Source organism: Ursus americanus, chromosome 2 (assembly GCF_024610735.1).
Source record: "Ursus americanus isolate L20-20 chromosome 2, mUrsAme1.1.p, whole genome shotgun sequence".
Lineage (NCBI taxonomy): Eukaryota > Metazoa > Chordata > Mammalia > Carnivora > Ursidae > Ursus > Ursus americanus.
The window spans coordinates 105,283,471-105,306,492 of NC_142128.1; the positions used below are offsets into that span (position 1 = coordinate 105,283,471).

General features: G+C 42.1%; 1 protein-coding gene across 2 annotated transcripts in view; it reads left to right on the plus strand.

Annotated features, from left to right (window-relative positions):
* The window catches only part of PLD5 (phospholipase D family member 5), a 365,515-nt gene that overhangs the window by 340,251 nt on the left and 2,242 nt on the right, over window positions 1-23,022 (plus strand). For both annotated transcript variants that reach the window (XM_045795973.2, XM_087859722.1), the window contains exons 8-9: window positions 9,450-9,618; window positions 17,376-17,490. In XM_045795973.2, the coding sequence (XP_045651929.1) occupies window positions 9,450-9,618; window positions 17,376-17,490 (284 nt within the window). The remainder of the gene's footprint in view (window positions 1-9,449; window positions 9,619-17,375; window positions 17,491-23,022) is intronic.

Genomic DNA, 23,022 nt, shown 5'->3' on the forward strand with positions numbered 1-23,022 from the left:
GATTTCTTAGGATTGACAAAACTTCATTCCATGAAGTCCCATGGACAAAATGAAGATCCCTTGTGGCCAGCGGGGGGAAGGAGTTAGCGTGGAGAATCTAAAATATCTTGGAAATGCAAAAATTAGAGAAAACTAAAAGAATGTTAAAGAACTGAAAACTCACCTGAAATTTTGTCTTTGGGTTATTAATCTCCCATTTCAGCTGTTAGTCGAAGAACAGTTCTTTTATCATACTCACACCCCTGGCAAGCATTCTAATGAGAAGTCATCAGAGACAAAAAAAGTAGCTCAAACATCCAGGTTATAATTCAATACCTAAGAAAAAAAAATTGGGGGAAACCCCTGAGAAAAGACACTAAAGTTTGTGTCAGCTGAGGCAGTCTGTTTGGTTTGCTCGTTGTTTGTTTTGGTGCGTTTTATTTCTGTGAATGGGGGCATGACTTCACAGTTTGTGCTGAAACGTACCAGCAGAGCCACATGTAGCCACACTTTTCTTTTTTTCATAGTCTTACCAAATGAAAACAACAAACTCTTTTAAGTACTTAATTCCCCCACTCATAAATCTGGAAGTATGACAATTAAAATCTCAACTGTAACCAGATTAGCTTTTGCCTTACTTTAAAATAAATATTCTCATTACCTTTAACTATTTTTTATCAAGTGTACATGGGTTTTAGATATTTCCTAATTGTAAACATGTCAATGACATATCTCTGTCCACTATTCATTTGTGGCAAAACATTCTTTTTTGATAGTGTAAAAAAAATAATAAAGCAAGCTAGGTCTTTCAAGTTTGAAAGACCACTTCTGAATAACATTACCACTAGCCAGTCTGTAAGCTATTTTTTTCTATTTTATTTGTGCATATTAAACTTCCTTTTCATTACACTAAAAAAAAAAAAGAATGGAAAAAATTAAGAAAAAAATTTAGAAGTCAGCCTGGTTACTTGTCTTTTACATTGTCCTGGAGAAATTTTTCAGGAGTGAATTCAATTTGAATAAACAGACATTATCAAATATCAGTGTGTTAATATGCTACAGAGGTAACTTTTAAGACACTGCTAAACATCCAAACGAAAGGAAAAAGTCACATGCTCCCAAAGTAGAAATGGTTGGTAGCATGTAAAAACATACATACATATACACCATCATTTAGCAGCAATGTTAGAAGTAGCTGCTACTTTTCAAAGAAGTAGGAAGCGGATAGAACAATAATATGTGGCTAAGTAGACCCTGCCGTAGGAAATCAGAGGCCCTGTCTCAGTTCTTCCTGTGCTAGCAATCAAGCGCTGTTTCTTTAAGCAATTCACTTATTTTTTTGGTTCACAGCTTGGGGCTGTTCATTATTTATTTCCTCAGTCACATGAAATACATCTTTCAGAAAGAAATCAGTAAAAGTGTGAAGGAACAATAAAAAGGTAGGCTGGCAGGCAAGAATACTGCCTGACAAAGTTACCTTTCAGATGTGAAGGAGAAATAAAGGCTTTCCCAGAAAAACGAAAGCTGAGGGAGTTCACCACCACTAGACCTGCCTTACAAGAAACGTTGAAAGGCGTTCTTCAAGCTGAAGCAAAAAAAAAAATGAAAGCACACAAAGTTCTGATTAAGGTGATAAACAAGCAGTCAGAAGTAGAATAGTGTAACTCTTTTTTGGCATAGTGTGTTAACTGTGACACTATTTTATATGCACTATACCAGTACATACACGCTTGTGCAATAGTGCAGTGAATGTCTCCTTTAACTAAATGTTAAAGGAAAAGAGCATCAAAATATCACTCCTACAGCTTGGTGATGAAGTCATAGCATACAAAGAGGTCACTTGTGACATCAAAAATATAAAAGGAGAGGAGTAAAAGGATGATAATTGAAGAAAAATAAAGTGCTATCAGCAGAGAAAAGACTGTTTTTTCTATGAGATGCTTTATGTAAACCTCCTGGTAACTACATGGCAAAAATCTAGAGCAGAGACATGAAACATAAAAAGGAGGGAGAACAAGCAAATTATCCCAGAAAACCACCAACTGGAAAAAGTAGACAGAAATAGAAAGAAAAAGAAATATGGAAAGACAAAATAACCAGAAGGCAGAAAATAAAATGACCAGTAGTAAGTGCTTAGATATTAGTAATCACTCTCAGTGAAAATGAATTGAACTCACCAATCAAAAGGCGCAGAGTGGCTGGATGGATAAAAGAGCAAATATGCTGCCTACAGGGGACTCACTTTAGCTCCAGAGACACATACAGGCTCAAAGTGAAGGAATGCAAGATGATATTCCAAGCAAACAGAAATGAAAACAAGGCAAGTGTAACCATACTTATATCAGACAAAATAGACTGTAAGCCAAAAAGGGTCACAAGAGACAAAGGTCATTATATAATGACAAAAAGGCTGGTGTATCAAGAAGACAAAGCAATCATAAATATACATGCTTGCTACCCACACTGGAACTTCAAAACATATTAAGCAATTAATGAGGGACCATAAGGGAGAAATAGACAGTAATACAGTAATTGTAGGGGACTCTAACACCCCACCATCAGCAATGGATAAATCACCCAGACAGAAAATCAACAAGAAAATATTGCAGTTGAACCTGGCTTTAGAACAAATGGACTTAGCAGACATATACAGAACATTACACCCAACAGCAGCAGAATATACGTTCTTCTCAAGTGTACATGGAACATTCTCCAGGATAAATCACATGTTAGGTCACAAAACAAATCTTAGCAAATTTAAGGAAGTTGAAATCATACTAACTATCTTCTCTGACCACAACTGTATGAAACTAGAAATCAATAGGAAAGTAAGAAGATCTACAAATATGAAACTAAGCACACTTCCAAAACTCTATGGGATCAAAGAAGAAATCAAAAGGGAAATAAAAAATTATGAAAACACAACGTATCAAATATTATGGGATGCATAAAAGCAGATCCAAGAGAAAGTTTATAACTATAAACACATACACTGAGAAATGAGAAATATCTTAAGTAACCGAAGTTCACACCTCAAGGAACTTGAAAAAGAAAAGCAAAGTAAGCCTGAAGTTAACAAAAGGAAGGAAACAATAAGTATCAGAGCAGAAATAAATGAAATAGAGACTAAAAAATTAATAGGAAGGATCAACAAAACGAAGAGCTGCTTCTTTAAAAAGATAAACAAAACTGATGCCTTAACTAGACTAAGGAACAAAGAGAGAGGACTCAAAGAAATAAATTAAACATGAAAGAGGAGACATTACAACTGATACTACAGAAATACCCAGAACTATGAGACTCCTATGAACAATTATATGCTAAGAAATTACATAAACCAAAAAAAAAAAAGGTTACATTTCTAGAAACACACAACCTATCAAGACTGAGACAGGTAGAAGTAGAAAATCTGAACAGACCAGTTATGAGTAAAGACATTGAATCAGTAATCAAAAAACTCCCAACCCAAAAAACCTCAGGACCAGATGGCTTCCAAATGTTTAAAGAAGAATTAACACCAATCCTCCCCGAAACTTGTTCAAAATATCAAGAAGGAGAAACACTTTCAAACTCATTCTGTGAGGCCAGCATTACTCTGCTACCAAAATCAGATAAGGAGACCACAAGAAAGAAAACTATAGATCGATATCCCTGATGAATATAGATGCAGATATTCTCAAGAAAATATTAGCAGACCAAATTCAAGAACACATTAAAAAGATTATACACAATGACCAAGTAGGATTTATCTCGGAGATACAAAGATATTTTAACATATGCAAGTCAATAAATGCAAATACATTGCATCAGTAAAAAGATAGATAAAAATCATGTGATCATCTCAATAGACAAAGAAAAACCATTTGACAAAATACAACACCCTTTCATGATAAAAAAAAAAAAAAACCTTTAACATGGGTACAGAAGGAATATAACTCAGCATGATAAAGGCCATATATGACAAACCAACAGCTAACATCGTACTCACTAGAGAGATATTGAAAGCATTTCCCCCAAGATCAGGAAAAAAGCAAGGATGACTACTCTCAGCATTCTTATTGTATTGAACAGTCCTGGAAGCCCCAACCAAAGCAATCAGGCAAGGAATAAAAGGCATACACGTTGGGAAAGAAGAAGTAAAATTGTCATTATTTGCTGATGATATGATCTTATATATAGAAAATCCTAAAAACTCAATCAAAAAAACTGTCAGAATAAATCAACAATTTCAGTAAAGTGTCAAGATACAAAATCAATTGCATTCCTTTACACTAACAATGAAGCCTCTGAAAAAGAAGGAAAACCATCTCATTCACAGCAGCATCACAAAACAACATACTTAGGAATAAATTTAACCAAGGAAGTGAAAGATCTGTACAATGAAAACTACAAGGCTTTGCCAAGAGAAATTGAAGAAGACACAAACAAATGGAAAGGCATCCCATGTTCATGGATTTGAAGAACTAATGTTAATAAAATGGCTACACTACTGAAAGTGTCTACAGATTCAATGCAATCCCCATCAAAATACCAAAAACATTCTTCACAGAAATAAAAGAAACAACCTCAAAATTTGTATCGAACCACAAAAGACCCCAAACAGCCAAAACAATCCTGAGAAAAAGAACAAAGTTCAAGGCATCTCACTTCCTGATTTCAAACTATAAGACAAAGCCATAGTAAAAACAGTACAAAAATAGACAACATCAACCAGGGGAACAAAATAGAGAGCTCGGAAGTAAACCCTGGCCTATACAGTCAACTAATATTCAACACGGGCACCAGGAACACTCAATGGGATAAGGACAGTCTCTTCAACAAACGGTGCTGGGGAAACTGGAGAAAAACATGCAGAACAATGAAGTTGGAGCCCTATCACATGACTCACAAAAATTAACTCAAAATAGATCAAAGACTTAAAGATAAGACCTGATATCACAAAACTCCTAGAAGAAAAGATAGGGAAAAAGCTCATCAATAATGGTCTTGGTAATAATTTTTTTGACATTACACCAAAAGCACAAACAACAATAACAAAAAATTAACAAATGGGACTACATCAAACTCAAAAGATTTTGCAGAGCAAAGGAAACAATTAACAACAACAAAAAAAAGACAACCTACAGAATGGGGAAAAATTTTTGCAAACCATATATTGGATAAAGGGTTAACATCCACATCTGTAAGGAACTCAGTCAACTCAGTAACAACAACAACAAAAAGCAAATAATCTGATTAAAGATGGACAAAGGAACTAAACAGACATTTCTCCAAAGAGGACATCAAAATGGCCAACAGACACATGAAAAGATGCTCAGCGTCACTCATCATCAGGGAAGGGCAAATCGAAACCATGATGAGATATCGCCTCACACCTGTTAGAATGGCCGTCATCAAGAAGCCAAGAGACAACAGGTGCTGACGAGGATGTAGTGAAAAGGGAACACTTATACACAGTTGGTAGAAAGGTAAACTGATCCAACCACTATGGAAGAAAATATGGAGGTTCCCCCCCAAATTAAAATAAGTCTACCACACGATCCAGCAATTCCACTTCTGGGTATTTAATCAAAGGAAACGAAAACAGAATTCTGATGAGTTACCTGTATTGCCGTGTTTCCTGCAGCACTATTCACAGTGGCCGAGATATGGAAACGGCACACATGCCTATCCGCGGATGAGTGGATAAAAAGATGTGGCAATATACACCATGAAATATTATTCAACCACGAGAAAGGAGAATATCCTCCCATTTGCACCAACATGGATGGACCGTGAGTCCATTATGCTAAACGAGAGAAGTCGGACAGAAAAAGACAAGTACTGTATGATATCACTTCTGTATGGAAGTGATAGAAAACAGACAGTAAAATGGTGGTTACTAGTGGGGAGGGGTGAGGGATAAGAGTGATGGTGTTTAAGACTGCAGCCTTGTAATGAGTAGTAAATAGGTCATAGACGGCTAATGTGCTGTAAATATTCTACTGTAATTTTTGTGATGTGATGACTGTCAGTACACTGGCCATAATACTACAGTATAAGAATGTACCAAAGTAACATGCTATATAGCTTATAAAATTTACACAATGTTATGCATCAAATTTATTCAATAAGAAAAAAGTAGGCTGATTAATCTGTGAGGTATTAATATTTTTCATTTATGTTTTCATTCAACAAATATTTATTGGGCACTGTGCAGGAGTGATTGAAGTCTGAGCAGTGTATGGTCCCAGGAACTCCATCCAATAGGGCAGACGGACACAGAATCAATTATCATAGCACAGTGCGGTGAATGGAACAGTAGATATGTGCACAAAATATTATAGGTCCCAGGGAAAGAGCATCTGTGGCAGTTTCAAGGTTAGAAGAGGCTTATTGGAGGAAATGCTACCTGAATTACATTTTAAAATATGCAGGAGTTAATCAAACAAAGGATAAGGAGGAGTTTTCCAGGTAGGAGGGACAGCATGAGCAAAGTTTCAGATGGGGAAAAATTGCCTGGCACCTGGCAGCATCTGTAACAGGTTCAGTGCTGGAACACAGGTGGTGAGAGATGAAATTGGAGGGAAGGCGGGGACCAGGGACAAGAGGATCTGACCGTAAGGGAGTCTTGTGACTTTGCGGAGCCTCCACTACATTTTAATCAAAGGAGATATGCTTTTAGATAGATCACTTTGGTGGTCATGGAAGATGTACTTGACGGGACAAAACTGGAGGCCGAGAAACCAATTTGGAGCTGTTAGTGGCCCAGGTCAGGGATAATGACGGCTCAGAAGGATAGAACAGCGGATGTACATTCCAGGAATGTCTTTGAAGTACGCGGTGAAAAGGAGAGCAGGCACAGGAATGATTGCCGGGTTTTTGCTTTGGGTGATTAGATGGTGAACGGTATACAAAGTAAAAGAGGCTATAAAAATCAGGTTTGTGAATTTGAGGTTCTTGTAAAGGTCCAGATGGATAAAGACCTTACAAAGATATCCAGAACGCAGTCTGAAGAGGGTTAGCCTGGTGATGTGAATTTGGAGCTTTTCCGACTCTGGAGGACAGCTGAGATCCAGTGCATAGATGAAGCCACCAAGGAGACGGCCTGTAGAGTGAGGAGAACAGGGGATGGTGGTAGAATCTTGAGGGAGCATAGACCCCACAATAGATAAACATTGCAAGAGATAAGGGACAGACCATCAAACCACAGGGTCATCGAAGCCAATGGAATCCGTTTTCAAGAAGAAAAGAACCATCAGCAGAGCCACATGGGGCTTCAATTAACAGTAAAATAAGAATCGAATGATGTCCATTAGACTTGGCAGTTGGGACATCCCTGCTGACTTGGAGATTTGCGCAAGAACGGGGGCCTGGAGGCGGGGGGGGGGGGGCAGTAGGCTTAGGAGTGAGCGGGGGTGATGAAGTAAAGTCAGAGATTCTAGATTACAGTGTCAAGAAGTTATGTTCAAAAAAGTAGAAAGAGACCCATAAATACAGAGAGCAAACTGATGGTCGCCAGAGGGGAGGGGCAGGAGGATGGGCAAATGGGTGAAGGGGAAAAGGAGGTCCAGGCTCCCAGCTGTGGAATGAGTAAAGCACAAGGATGAATGGCACAGCGCAGGGAACATACTTGAGGGTCCTGTGGTGGTGGTGTAGGGTGACAGACGGCAGCCGCCCTGGTGGTGAGCCCCGCGTAGTGCATAGAGGTGTTCACTCACCGTGTCGAACACCTGAGACTGATGTAACATCGTGTGTCAGCTACACTCAAAGATACATAGATGATAGGTCGATCGATAGATAGATAATAGATCGATAGATAGATGATAGAAAGATAGATAGATAGATAGATAGATAGATAGATAGATAGATAGATAGATAGATAGATGTTTAGTTCAAAAGGGAAAAGAGGTTGTGCACCAGCCACAGCGATGCAGAGTCAGGGGAGGGTTCTTTGAGAGAGATTCACATTTTGTTCTCAAACTAAGAGGAAGGGAGAGGGCGGGTAGTTGAAACTCTCTTCGGGGAGGAGTGACCAATGAAACACAGTTGCAGAGGGTCAGGGGAATGGCCCAGGGGGAAGGGAGGTCCAGGTCTGACCCTGAGCAGGTTGCCTTATCTTCGGAGCCGGAGGAGAGTGGAGAAGGATGCGTGAGGCTCTCGGGGGTAGAAAGGTGAGAAAGACCATGACTGAGAAGCTCTATTTTGTGGATGGAGGAAGAAACAAGTATCTGAGGAGTGGGGTCCAGCTTAGACTAATTACAGAAAGGTCCCGGAGGGGGAACCGTGCAAGGCGAGGACAAGGGTAGTGGATGGCGGTGAGGGCCAGATGCCCTTGTGTTGGCTCCAGCCTCACAGGACTGAGCTGACTTTGTTCAGTAGTCCTTGGCTTTGTGACCATAGAAATAGACCAAGGGAGGTATGACTCTGACCCAAGAGCTAGAGGAAGGGCCAGGGTAGGGGTCCTTCAGGTGATCACTGAGGTTGGGCTGGGCCAGAAAGGGGACCTGGAGCTGATGGAGCAGAATAGTGTGGGGGGTCATGGGGCTGGGCCCACGCAGGGCAAGATCACGCTCACTGGGGATTTCATAGTGTGCAGGACACTGCAGGACCACAGGCTGGGCCATATACAGAGGAGAACTCAAAACTAACAGGCTAAGGTTTTGAATAACACTGTATTCGTCCAAACTGAGTTGGCCTGGAATCAGGGAAAGGTCTGAACCAGGGAACAAACAGAAAGTCTACACATGTCAGGGCTGAGGGGAGATAGAGAGATTTGGGGCTTGTCTTTAAGATGGAAATGTTTGTTGTGTTTTCCTTTTTCAGTGAGAAATAGGTGACAGTTCTGGAAGTGACGTGGTGTGTGTTGGGGGGGCTGACCCACCTCCTGCACCAAACGGACAGGTTGCGGTTAGAAACTAAATGGCAGGACTTCCAGAGAAGGTGTGGCCTCGGGAAGAGTCAGGATTTAGTTCAGGCAAGAGGCTACGGATTCAGGAAGAGGCTGAGCCTCCAGGAGACACTGTTGCCCTTGGGGAGGGCAGGTGGGGAGTGCAAGGGCCAGAGCAGCTGGGGGCTTGGTCAGGAGAGGAAGGCAGCCTGGAAATAAGAGTATGGGGAAGGTTGCATAATCAGAGCAGAAGCTCATCTGGAGGGCATTTTCCAAAGAAGAGGGGTCCTTGCAGCCTTTGGGACTGACGGGGGTGCTCAAGACTCTGAGCAGGTGATGGAGGTCAGTCTGTCCATATCCTCTGAGGCCCCAGTGGTGGGGGAACTCAGTTCAGGGAGGGGCTGGACCCAGGAAAGCATCCTCTGTGGGTGCCCCGCCCAGGAGATCTGCATGTTTTCGACATTTCCTACCAGGGTGTGTCTCTATTACAGAACGAAGTAATGATTGGGTTAATATAAATGTTCTTTGTAGTCTAGTAAATTTCTTTCCCCAAACTAACTTCTTTTCTTTATTTTTGTCCACATGGATATTATTCCTACAGGACTTACTGGCCAGACTTGGATGGGAAAATAAGGGAAGCATTAGTTTTGCGAAGCGTTAAAGTTCGACTCCTTATAAGCTTCTGGAAGGAAACTGACCCCCTGACATTTAACTTTATTTCATCTCTTAAAGCTATTTGCACCGAAATAGCCAACTGCAGTTTGAAAGTTGTAAGTATGACGTTGACTTCAGTATTATTAAATAAGAGAGCTGACTCCCTCCCCACACCTGTGACAGCTGTAAGCACATGCATTTTGTGACTGTTCTCAGGATAACAGTCTCTGATAGCTAGAAAATATTTCAAAAGTAGGATAAGTATTTTTTCAAGACAAACACACGAGAGAAGGAGCCTGGAACCCACATTTCCTGGCTCCCTCCCGGGCTCGTCCTGTTTTCACACACTGCCTGTTGGGTCCTTTCCGCTTTGTTTGAACTGCCTTGTTCACCTGCCACTCCTGTTGCTAAGTCTGTGACCAACAGAGCAGCAGCACGTCCTCTCCCACAGCCTACCCCAGCCCCAAAGTCCCCCCAACCCGCGCTCCTGTTCTTGCGCCAGTCCCTCGGGCCACATGCTAATCCACATACTTGGAGGGACGCAAGATTGGGAATGGGTTTTACTCTCAGTGTGGTGGTGGTTCCGTAGCTCATCTTTGACTCTCTTCAGGTCCTCGCACATGATGCCCTCTTCCTCCCCTCTGGGCCTTTGTACATACTGTTCCCTCTGTGCCTTATCTGACTAATGCCTGTTAGTCCTTTAGGGCTCACCTTTTCCAACCTCCACTGCAGTCATTCAGCAAATGTACCCTGAGACCCTACTCTGTGCCAGGCCCCCTTCTGGGTGATGGGTCTGTGCTCCATGCAGTGTTTAGGGACCAGGACGACAGGGGTGCCAGCATCCACTCTGACACGTAGCTTCCAAAATCGTCCCAAGCCTCAACATCCCAAGGCCAAGCAGCAGGAGAGAGAGCCTGGAGGACTGCCCGGGAGGCATTTATGGGGGGACCTGGAGGTGGCAGACATCCCTGTAGTCTTGATTCCACTGCTCAGAACTCAGTCACCTGCCACACCTAATGGCAGGGGTGGCATGTTCCCAAAAAGACGAAGGAACAGGTTTATGGACCATTAGTCTGCAGTTCTGGGTACCCACACAGAGAACCCTCATCCCCCACGGGTACGCACAGTGCAAAGTTCAGGATCTCCCAGTGATGTCCAGGTCTGGACCTCATAGTTCAATAAACAGAAACTAAAAACAAAACAATATCCCATGAAACCCAAAACCCAGGTTGAAGTTACCTCCTCCCCATATAACAGGGACAGGAGAAGGACAGTAAAAACTCCCATTCAGAAGACGGACATGGGAACAGTCACAGTAGTCACTGGGCCAAGCGATTGTAAAATTCTTCTATATGGTGAAGTTCTCATACTCCTGATCGTAAGGTTGTTCTTAGCATGAGCAGTTAAAGGAGTTTTTGGTCTCCGCTCATGGTTCCTGTGGCAGTGCAATTTTGTCAGAAATTTAGTAGGCTTCTGACCTACTTGCTTCTAGTCATTTCCACATACCAGTAGCCACAGCCAAAGGTTTTGTTGTACATAATTCCCAAACTTGACCAATATGCTTCCTTGCCCATGTACTTCTGCCTCTGCCTCCCTCTCCTTCCTTCCCTCCCCCTCTCCCCTCTCTTCTCCCCCTTCCCCTCCCCTTCTCCCTCTCTCTCTCCTCTCTCTTATTAATGGTGGCTTCATTCAGGTCGTCAGACTTAGGTGGGAAGATTACACCGATTATGATTATTCCAGTTATCTGATCTTTGCTGCAGGATTGAGTCTTAACTGGCCTCAGTCACTTAAAGCATTTTTCAAAGTAATTTTCTGCTTTTGAGCTCCTGGCACAATCAGTTTTTCCAACCCCTTGAAATACCAAATTTCTAGTGTGTCTGTTCTCTTTTGTATCTGCTTGCAAGCCAGCAAATCCGTCTCTGGGCTTATTTGTCTCCTCTGATAACTTTCTAAAATCACTAACAACAACCGACATCTACTACTAACAGTTTGTTTTCCCATCCCTTGCCCTGTAGCCAGAGTTTTGTGGGGTGCTTGGTCTTCCTTCCAAATTAATGCAGGTTATGGTTTTACCAAATATTTTGCCACTGCTTGAGTCTCCATTCTTTCCATCCTGCAATACCAATGTCCTTGTTGCCTGCTGCCCATTGGGGAAGCCATTGCTACATCCTTTATTAAGTTTTTATTGTTGCCATGATGGCACCCTCTCACTTCACTTTGCCTAGATGTAGTAAGTGCTTAATATTTTTTTTAAATGAAGGAATTTCTTATATTCATGAGTATAGACAGTTGGACGGGCACTGCATTAAGTACTTGTATGTGCTACTCAATATTCACAACCACCCTATGAAGCAGGACCTTTTTACATTGTACAGACATAGAAAATGAAGCCTAAAGAGATTAAATAATTTCTCTCCAGGACACTAGTTAATAGAGAAAAATTCAAATTCAAGTCTTTCTTTTGTGTGTGTGTATGTATCTAGGAAAACTGAAAACTGAATCAAACAGATTTTATTCACCTTTATAGGATGAGGAAAACAAACGATATAAAATAAGTCCTAAGAAATCTCTCTTGTACTGTTTCGAACAACTTTCAGTGTCTTACAAAATGCTCACGCAGCAAATACAAAAAGCTTTAACATAGTCTTGTAACTTTTGCTGCAATAAATGTAACATTAACAAACATACATATTTCTTCTGTCCCAATCTTAAAAGTAGAATTACTGAATTACTAATTTTTACAATGTTATTCATACTTATTTTTATTCATACATTTTTAATGAGATCATTGCCAATACATACATTATTAATGTGAAAATAAAGGAAAGGAAAATACAAGTTTTTCTGACTCCAGAGTCCAAGCTCTTAAACATCGTACTGTTATGGTCGCTGCATGCAGAACAGATAATTGAAGTCATAAAGCAATTTTTTTGTCTTTCCTATCTATACTGAAAAACATCGTATGTTATATCTGCTCAAAGACTTGAGAAGATGCACATCTGACTTACATATCTCTGGGATCAACAATAATATCAATAAAAAGTTTTTTAACTTATTCATACTATTAAATATTTTTTGAAGTTATCAACAATATAAAAACATAAAATTCTAGAATTTACTGTAGATTTCAAAAAATTATGCTTCTCACATAGATTTCATTTTAATCTCCCTAACATTCTGATAATATTGAGGAAAAATAGAAATTTTTAATCTTCATTTAACTGGTTTTTATAAACTGAGGTAGCCATGCACATGTCTGAGTTCATAAATCAGTTTTAGAAATAGAAACAGGTCTGTGAAGCCTACAGCAAACATCTTACTCCATGATGAAAAGTTGGAAGCATTTCCTTTAAGATCAGAAACAAGACAAGGGTTCCAGCTCTTACCATTCCTATCTAACACAGTACTGGAAGTCCTAGCCAGAGCAATCAGGCAAGAAAAAGAAATAAGAAGTATCAGAATTGAAAAGGAAGAAGAAAATTTATCTCTAGTTGCAGATGACATGATTTTATATACAAAAAATCCTAAAGACTCAACCCAAAAAATGTTAAATTTAATCAATGAATTCAGTAAAGTTGCAAGATACAAAATTAAAATACAAAAATCAGTAGTGTTTCTGTACACTAACAATGAAATTTCTGAAAAAGAAAGAAATGGAACCCATTTATACTAGCATCAAAACATAAAATACTTAGGAATAAATTTATCTAAGGAGATGAACAATCTGTATGCTGAAAACTCTAAGACATTGATGAAAGAAATCAAAGATGATGCAAAAAAATGGAAAGGTATCCCAGGTTCACGGACTGGAAAAATGAATATTGTTAAAATGTCAATAAACCAAAAGCCATCTATAGATTCAATGCAATCCTATCAAGATTCCAGTGGCATTTTTACAGAAGTAGAAAAGGCACTCATAAAATTTATGCAGAACTGCAAAAGACCCCAAATAGCCAAAGAAATCTTGAGAAAGAAGAACAGAGAAGGAAGTATCACACTTCCTGATTTCAAGCTCTACTATAAAGCTATAGTCATCAAATATGGTACTGGCATAAAAACAGACAAATGGACCAATGGAACAGAACCAAGAGCTCAGAAATAAACCCAAGTATATACAGCCAACTAATACTTGACAAGGGAGCCAAGAATACTCAATGGAGAAAAAATAATCTCATCAATGAATGGTGCTGGAGTAACTGGATATTCACATGTAAAAGAATGAAACTGGACCCATATTATACACCACTCACAAAAATTAACACAAAATGGATTAAAGACTTAAACGTAAGACCTGAAACCATGAAACTCCTAGAAGAAAACAAAGGAACAAAGTTTCTTAACATGGACTGGGGTAATAAAAATTTTTTGGATGTGACTCCTAGGACACAACCACAAAATCAAAAAGAAACAAAATGAAAAGACAACCTATGAAAGGGGAAAAATATTTGCAAAGCATATATCTGATAAGGGCTTAATATCCAAAATACATAAAAAACTCATACAACTGAAGAGCAAATAACCCAATTAAAAAATAGACCAAGGACCTGAATAGACATTTCTCCAAGAAGGTATACAGAATGCCAAGAGGTACGTGAAAAGATGCTCAACATTGCTAGTCATTAGGGAGATGCAAACCAAAACTACTATGAGATACTATAGCTTGCATGTAGGACAGCCCTCATCAAGAAGACAAGAGATAACAAATGCTGGTGAGGATGTGGAGAAAAGGGAGCCTGTGTGCCCCATTGGTGGGAATGTAGATTGGTGCAGCCACTATGGAAAATAGTATGGAGAATCCTCCAAAAATTAACAATAGAACTACCATATGATTCAGCAATTCTATTAATGGGAATAGATCCAAAGGAAATGAAAACACTAACTTAGGTATCTGCACCTTCATGTTCAAACCAGCAATATCCACAGTAGCCAAGACATGGAAGCTACCTACGTGCCCACTAACGGATGAATGGGTAAAGAAGTTGTGATATATCTGTACAATGGAATATAATTCAGCCATAAAAATGAGGAGATGCTACCGTTTTTGACAACATGGATGCACCTTTGAAGGCATTGTTCTAAGTGAAATAAATCAGAGAAAGAAAGACAAATACTGTATGATACCAATTGTATATAGAATCTAAAATTAAAAAAAATACCAACACAAAGTCATAGAAAAAGAGACCAGACTTGTGGTTGCCAGAGGTGGGGGGTAGAGGTAGGGGGACAGGGAATTGGAGGAAGGTGGTCAAAGGGTACAAACTTTCAGTTACAAGATAAATACTAGGGATTTAACGTACAGTGATGACTACAGTTAACACGGCTACATGATATAGAGGAGAGTTGTTAAGAAAATAAATCCTCAGTCTCATCACAAGGAGAAATTTTTGTCTTTATTCTTTTCTTCTTTCTTATCTTTTTATTGTATCTATATGAGAAGATAGATGTTAGCTGGACGTATTGTGATCATCATGTCACGATATGTAGAAATCAAACCACGATGCGGTACAACTTAAATTTATGCAGTGAGAGATGTCAGTTACTCCTCAATAAAATGGAAAGAAGGAACAGGTCAATGATTACTACCATGGATCTGTTTTCCACACCAGATTTTCAAGTGAATGTGATAACCAGGAGTTGGACTAGGGCACCAACCTCGGTTTGAAATCAGGTATCAGGGATTAGAGGAAACACTGGTATGGTCCCAGAAAGCCAGGCAGAGACCCAGGAGAATAGAATCAGCTTGTGTTCAGTATCTTTCTATGGACAAGAGAATGCTGGGGATTGTTTAAGCTCAAGGAAGGCATTTTCCAGATAACTGAAGTGGCATATGGGGCAGCATGGAAAATCAAGTGATGTTTGAATTCCCAGTGCCTAGCAGGTCGCTGGCAAAAAGCATTCAAAACCTATATGTTGAATGGATGGATGGATGGATGGATGGATGGATGGATAAGATAAAAAAAGGGAGCTGATGAAGAGTGTTCAGGAAGGATCTGTGAACCAATGAGTGGAAGAAGCAGGGAGCATGGTGGATGTGGACTCATTTTAGCCATTTTTCCTAACGAGGGTGTGCTGGAGAAGGGTGAAGAACCTGCCACGTGAGGGCATTCACTCAGAGTTCAGGATGCTTGCAGTTAGTGTCAGACTTTCGAACTTCAGCAGTGTTCTAAAATACAGGTTTGATTATGATTTAGATAGGAAGACACCCAACAGATCAGGCGATGACGCCCATTGGAAAGACTGTTTTATTCACAGATCTCAAGGGAAGGGGGCACAAGAGGAAGCCCCAGGGTCATCCGGGAGGCAGAAGTGAGGGAAGGATGGACAAGGACTTTTGTTTTGGTTTACGGGGCCGGGGAAGACGCAAGACAGGGTAAGCCCACTTAAGATTGGCGAGTTTGAATGATTTCGGTGGGCTCATGGGCCCAGGGGCTGCCCCTGGTTGCCTGGTACCTGGCCCTGGGGTGATTAGGGCAAGTGGATAGTGGCCCAGCGTTTGAGCCCATAAAGGAGGTGGTTCAGGGTATGGGCCACGGACTGTTTGGTTTACATATGAGAAGTGCTCTCACGGGCAAGTTGTTTGCTATCTCCAGGAATTAGCCAGCCCTCGGAAGTGCAGTCCCTCCAGGCTCAGCAGGGCCCAGATGTCAAAGCATCAGAACACACAAAAAAGTCTGGTCTCTTTCTCTATGATTTTGTGTTGGTTTTTTTTTTTTTTTAATTTTAGATTCTATATACAATTGATATCATACAGTATTTGTCTTTCTTTCTCTGACTTATTTCACTTAGAACAATGCCTTCAAAGGTGCATCCATGTTGTCAAAAACGGTAGTATCTCCTCATTTTTATGGCTGAATTATATTCCGTTGTACAGATATATCACAACCTCTTTACCCATTCATCCGTTAGTGGGCACGTAGGTAGCTTCCATGTCTTGGCTACTGTGGATATTGCTGGTTTAAAACTGTAAATGACGTCTCCATTTCTAGATGACATCTCATTTTTCTCTCTGCCTCCTCTTCCCATCAAACACGCATGATCCTGCAGACCTAAGATATTCATTCCAGAAAGATTCTACGCAGTTCTGTTCAGCCTTTTCCAGCACGAAGGAGACGCGAGAGCTCACCTTTGATGGTGTGTCATCCGTGGGGTCGGTCACAGTTCAGGCCTCATCTGAGCTGTTACCACTTCCAGCAGATTCTAGAAGCTCCAGCCTACCTACCTCCACTGTCAGCCCCCTCTCTTATCCCCTCACAGCCCTGGGCCTGAGGGCTTTTGGGGTTACATTAAAGTTGAAAATCAGGATTCATGGTTTGAAGTGCTGATTTTTTTGACTTGCTTATTAAAAGAGCTTGTAGACCTAGGTGTTAAGATGGAAAGCATTTGTTCCCTTGGCAGAATCTCTTTTGACCTTTGCAAACCCCCAGCTGAATTAGCTAGTCATTGACACGGCCCTGCTGCTTTTTAGAATGTATGCAACATGGAGGAATATTCATTCAGTTCATTGGCATGCGTGACAGAAAGCACCCTGGGCAGACCTCAAATGCCAGCGCACCCCGAGGAATAAGACAATGAGAATTTAAAAACCTTCTGGCCCTCATGCTGTTGAAAGAATGAATTTTGTGTTCATTTTGCAGCTTAAAAGTGTTAATTATAGACCCAGTTGAGCATGCTAATTTTCCCTCTTGTTGCCCATATAGATTTGAGAACAAAAATAGCTTCTATCTATATGAAGTAACAAGATTATGGCTTGAATAACCCAGTATGAGGTCGGCTGCGGGTATTTGGATAAGAAACCCTTTTGTGCTCTTGAACAAAACCAAAAACGTTCCCTATTCACCTGCTTCCTTAATTTGTTTATTCTTGTGTCTTACAGAAATTTTTCGATCTGGAAAGAGAGAACGTGTGTGCTACGAAAGAACAAAAGGACCACACGTTTCCTAAATTAAATCGCAACAAGTACATGGTGACGGACAGCGCGGCTTACATTGGTAGGTGTCAGGGCTGTCAGGCCCCTTCAGGGTCACGCAGGTCAGTGGTGGTCCCAGCGTGTTCTTCCGTAGCCCACGGGGCCCTGGAGGAAGCAGGACGGGGAGGGCAAACAGCTGCTTGAACAGAACGTCTCCTCTAGGGCTTGGTTCAAGTATGAGGACACCATAGATGTCTTTAATAAGTGTTTTCAGAAATTCTTTGGTCCGCTTGCCTGATGTTATAGGTGAGGAGGTGAATGGCTCATGAAAGGCGAGTCCCAAGGGCGCCTGGGGCCTCAGTCGGTGAAGCGTCTGCCTTCAGCCCAGGTCATGATTCCAGGTTGCTGGGATCAAGTCCTGCATCGGGCTCCCTGCTCGGTGGGAAGCCTGCTTCTCGCTCTCCCTCTGCCTGCTGCTCTCCCTGCTGTGCTCTCTCGCTGTCAAATAAATAAATAAAATCTGGAAAAAAAAAAAAAGGAAAGAAAGAAAAAGAAAAACGTGTGTGGAATGAAGGAGTGTAGAATATGGGTTTTTTTTCCCCCCAATTCAGTGAGTGAGTAAAGACTATGGCTTTTGCTTTGTAAAGTGCTTTATCTCGTTTGATTTTCTAAGCAACATTGCCAGTAGGGAGGGCAGCTTTTATCACCTGCAGCTGAGCAATAAGGAAACATGGACCATAAGAGGGGAAATGACTTAAACATGCAGATGTGAAGAGGAAGAGCGAGGCCTAGAATCCATGGTACCCAGAACCTCCCCCCCCCAACCCTACCACCTGGAACCAGAAGACACTGCCATCAGCCACTCGAAAGTTAGCTCCTCCATCCCGGCTCCGTGGAAGGCGGTCCTTTGTCCATTTTGAGTAGTTATGTGTCACATTAGGAGAATAGAATATTGGAATTTTTAAAAATGGGTATTATTCAACTTGTTTTAGAAAATGACAATATTATTTTATTCATGTTGTCTCTCTCGGCTTGAAACATAGTAATTTGGATCTTCTCATGTTCCTTAGCTTATGCAAAGTAGAATGAGATCAGCTCCTCTTTGAGCATGTGTCAAAAGCAAACTCAGAATCATTCCATCAAAACTGGGAACTGCGGGCTCAATAATTGGGAAACACAGGGACGGATCAGGTTTCCAGCACAGCTGAATTTAGGAACTCAGATCTGGATATTTGACCTGCGTGTACATGGAGCCGTCTTATAGTGCCTCTATCCAAAAGTGATGTTAACGAATTAAATAAGTGTTTTGGAGTCCCCAAAACCCCTATCTGAATTCAAGCACTGACCCTTACAAGCTGGAAGATGATGGAAAGTCATGTGATCTGTCTTGAGCCCTGCTGCCACTGTTTTCTTGTCTGTAAAAAGCATCCACCCTTTGGTGGTGGAGGATTAAATGAGATAATACATGAAAAGCTCCAAACACTGGTTCTCATCTGTCTCAGTCCTTAGTAAATATGGATTCCTGGCTCTCTCTCATCTTCTCCACGTATAATGTGTTTTTAAAATAGACTATTTTAGAGCTTAGGTTCACAGCGAAACCAAACAGAAAACACAGAATTCCTACCTCCCTCTGCCCCCTCACACACGTTCACTCAGCCTGCCCGTTATCAGCCTCCCCCCAAAGTGGGACACTTGCTACAGTTGGTGAACCCACGCTGCTACTGATGCACATTAGGGGTTCGCTCTTGATGTTGCGTTCTGTGGGTCCTACAAATGTGTAATGATGCGTATACACCATTACGATATCATGTAGAGTCATTTCAGGGTCCTGCCAGTCCTCTGTGCTCCTTCCCTCCCTGCCAGCTCCTGGCAACCACTGATCTTTTCACTGTCTCCATCATTTGAGTTTTTCCAAGATATCATGTAGTTGGAATCATACAGTGTATATCCTTTTCAGATTGGCTTCTTTCACTTAGCATTATGCATTTAAGCTTCCTCGGTATCTTGGATGGCTTGACAGCTCATTTCCTTTTAGTGCTGAATAATATTCCACTGTCTGGATGGACCAGCGTTGATCTGTTCACCTTCAGGACATCTTGGTTGCTTCCAAGTTTTGGCAATTATGAATTAAGCTGCTGTAAATTTTCACATGCAGGTTTTTGTGGGGACATGTCTTCAAACCCATTGGGTAATAACAAGAAGTGTGACCGCCAGATCGTATGGTAAAATGATGTTGAGTTTTGTGAGAAACTGCCAAACTGTCTTCCAGAGCGTCTCTACCGTTTTGAGTTCCCACCAGCAGTGACCGAGAGTTCCAGATCGTGGCCATTCTGATGGGTGTGCAGCGGTACCTCATTATTGTTTTAATCCGCATTTCCCTGATAACACGACATGGAGCATCTCTTTATGCTTACTTGCCATCTGAATAGCTTCTTGGATGAGGTGTGTTTGGCCCATTTTTTCATCGGGCTGTTCATTTCCTTACTGTTGAGTTTTAAGAGTTCTTTGTATATTTTAGATAACAGTCTTTCATCAGATGTGTCTTTTGCATATATTTTCTCCCAGCCTGTGGCTTATCTCTTCATTCTCTTGACAGTGTCTTTCACAGAGAAAACATTTTAAATTGTAATGAAGTCCAGCTTGTCAGTGATTTCTTCCCCGGATCGTGCCTTTGGTGCTGTGTCCTAAAAGTCACCACCAAACCGAAGTTCATCTAGATTCTCTTATTTGTCGTTTCCTAGGAGTTTTATAGGTAGGGTCTGTGTCTACAGGTGGATGTCGTTACTCCAGCACTGTTGTTGGAAAGACTAGCTTTGCCCCCTTGTATTGTCTTTGCTCCTCTGTAAGGATCAGTTGATTATATTTACATGGGTCTATTTCTGGCTCTCTATTATAATGCATTTTTAAATGAGTTCATTTTACACACAGCATTTTGGCAAAACATTAATTCCCTAGAGCGAGGCATAGTTCTTGTATAAAAATATTTAAAGAGCATCCAGAAGGAAAATTCATTGATAATTTAAATAATTACCAGCATGTTCTGGAAATCTCTTCAGTCGTCACTCAGACACCTGCTGAGAATGCTGAATTAAGAAAAATCCACACTAGACCTTGCATGGAATTATAGCTCATTAAATCTTCACGAGACTTAGAAGATTCCCCCAAACAGTATCATCTGTCTGATTTTGAATTCTCTGGAGTATATTTGAGTCTGGCTTTGCACATTTGTCCAGAAGATGGTTTGAATTGTTGGAGGGCTGACAGGGGGGTGGTAGGTTACTTGGAGGCACTCAGAAGGCTCACTGAGGCACGTACACCTTCCCAGTGAGCTTGTCCGTACCCGTGCCGTGGTTCCTGGGGATGGCACTACTGTTCTCCTGCCACCGGAGCCGACACATGCATTCGGGAAGCCGAGACGGTAGTCTCCGTACTGGGTGGAGCAGTGTCCCAGGTGAGAAAACACTGAAGCAGGTACGTGATTCTAAGTACAGCCAAACCATGAGGAAGTGAGAGGTGGGAAAACGTGATCACCCCGGCGGAGGAATGCCTCTGTGGGCCCGTGAGAGCTGCCTAGTGCTGGAATTGCAGAGAAGGACCTACTTACGGCTTTGGAGAATAAAAATGTCGGATCTTGCTCCACGCATTGTACTGAAGAGAAAAGCTGACTCTCGCAGAATAAGGCTCCAGAATCTTGTCACTTCTCTCACTTATCTTTCCGTCTTCTCATGCTTCCCCCAAAACCTAGCTCCATCCCTGTGTCCTTCAGAGAGTGTGGTCCCCAGAGGAGTGGGGCTCAGTGTGGCCCGATGCTCCGGCCCTGGAAGCTGATGCTAAAGTCTGGGGGGAAATGCTCAGCTGGTACGATGCAGGCCCTTAGGATCAGAGGCGACATGGAGCAGAAGTTAAGCATGGGCTGTGGGGTCAGACCTGCCTTTGAAACTCAGCTCTGGTCGTTCTTTCACTCCTGTCTTGGACAACTCACCTAGCCTTTCTGTGCCTTAATTTCCCCATCGGTACAACAGAGTGAGTATCATCACGTCGTAGAATTGCAGTGACTATTGAATGAGATAATGTAATGAGGTAATGAATTCACTGCCTGGCACTCAGCTGTGGGGACGAGACGTTGGCGTCTAATCCGCAAGTCCCCAAAAGGCGTGCAAGAGCCCAGGAGTCTTGTTCCTGGGATGACCCGAAGCTGCTGTCCTCCAGCGGCTCCAAAGTAACTCTTACCGCGCAGCGGCTACTAACCCCCGGTTTTAGAAGTCCAAGCCTGGCGCTGAGCACCGCACGAAGCCACTGCGTCTGAGCATGGCCTTGCGTGTGAGAGCGCCCGGCCAGAACCCTGCGCTGGCCAGGAGACTCCAACGCGGTGTCCGGACAGTCCCCTCATTCAGAGCAGTCACATTCGTCCAACGTTGTGTCTGTCCTGAAGCCATCCAGGGTGCCGGTGTGGTGTCTGGGGAGCGGCAGGAGACAGTGTGAGACGGAGGACAGAGAGAGAGAGAGAAGGAAAGAAGGGTTTGTTCTCTATGCTGAGAATATTCCATCTGGGGACCCGTGTGAGGCCCTGAGGAATAAACTCAAGGTGCACAAGTTGCGACAAGGGAACCACTTCCGCTCTCCCAGGGAGTTGATACGTGTGGGGGCTCAGAGAGCAGAGGAGGGCCCACAGGGCGAGCGCTGTGAAGGAATGGATATCGGTTCTCTGGATGGCTCTCCCCGCGCAAATGGCTACGGGGCCTTGGGTCAAGGAGGCCCAGTGTCTTATTCAGCAGACATTCCTGCAGCGATGGCTGCAGGGCCGCTGAGGGACTGGAAATCAAGATCTACACTTAACACTCCTTCGGTTTTCTTTATGAGACCAGCTCTGAACAACAGAGGAGCACAAAACTGGGAGCTGAGACCAGACCCAGGCTAGTGGTTATTCATGAAATCTTTTTTAGCAAGAACACTGCTTCGTTTATGGTATTATAGAGAGTTCGTGGAGACCTGGGTCCATCATTGATTAAATCTGTTCACCTCTTCGAGCCTCAGGCTTCTCATCTGTGGAGTGGGTATAAATCCTACCAACCGTGAGAGAGAACAGATACAAATGCCAAGCCTCGTGCTTTGCTTGTAGTAGGCACTTAACAAAGGACAGTTTCTCTCCCCCCTAAGGTCCTTATATCCTGACTTCATCCTTAACTCCTCTGCCTCATGATGCAAGATCCTGATCGTATTTTTGTCCACATCCCTCTATGGGTGAGGCTCTCTACCTTCCTAACTGATGTTTCTGCTTCTCTCTCGTTACTCAACAAAATGCTTTCCTGACTCGTGCAGCTTTTCCCTTGCCCTCGTGGCGTTGTATGCATACATCTCTTTGTGTTAGAATCGTTGTGTTTCCTTCCTGGACGCCTTGGAGTCAGGGACCGTCATTCTCTGGTTTCTATCACGGCCCCAGGTAACCACCTGGTAGACATGAGACAATCAGTAAATGTACATTAAATGAAAGACAAAAAGACCAAAGAAATGAATGGAGTGGACCCTCCTGAGGAGAAAACTTTGTTCTCCTGCTAGAACCTTTCCCTGATGGATGCCAAGATAGGAGATTCGTGCGGGACTTTGGGGTAGTCTC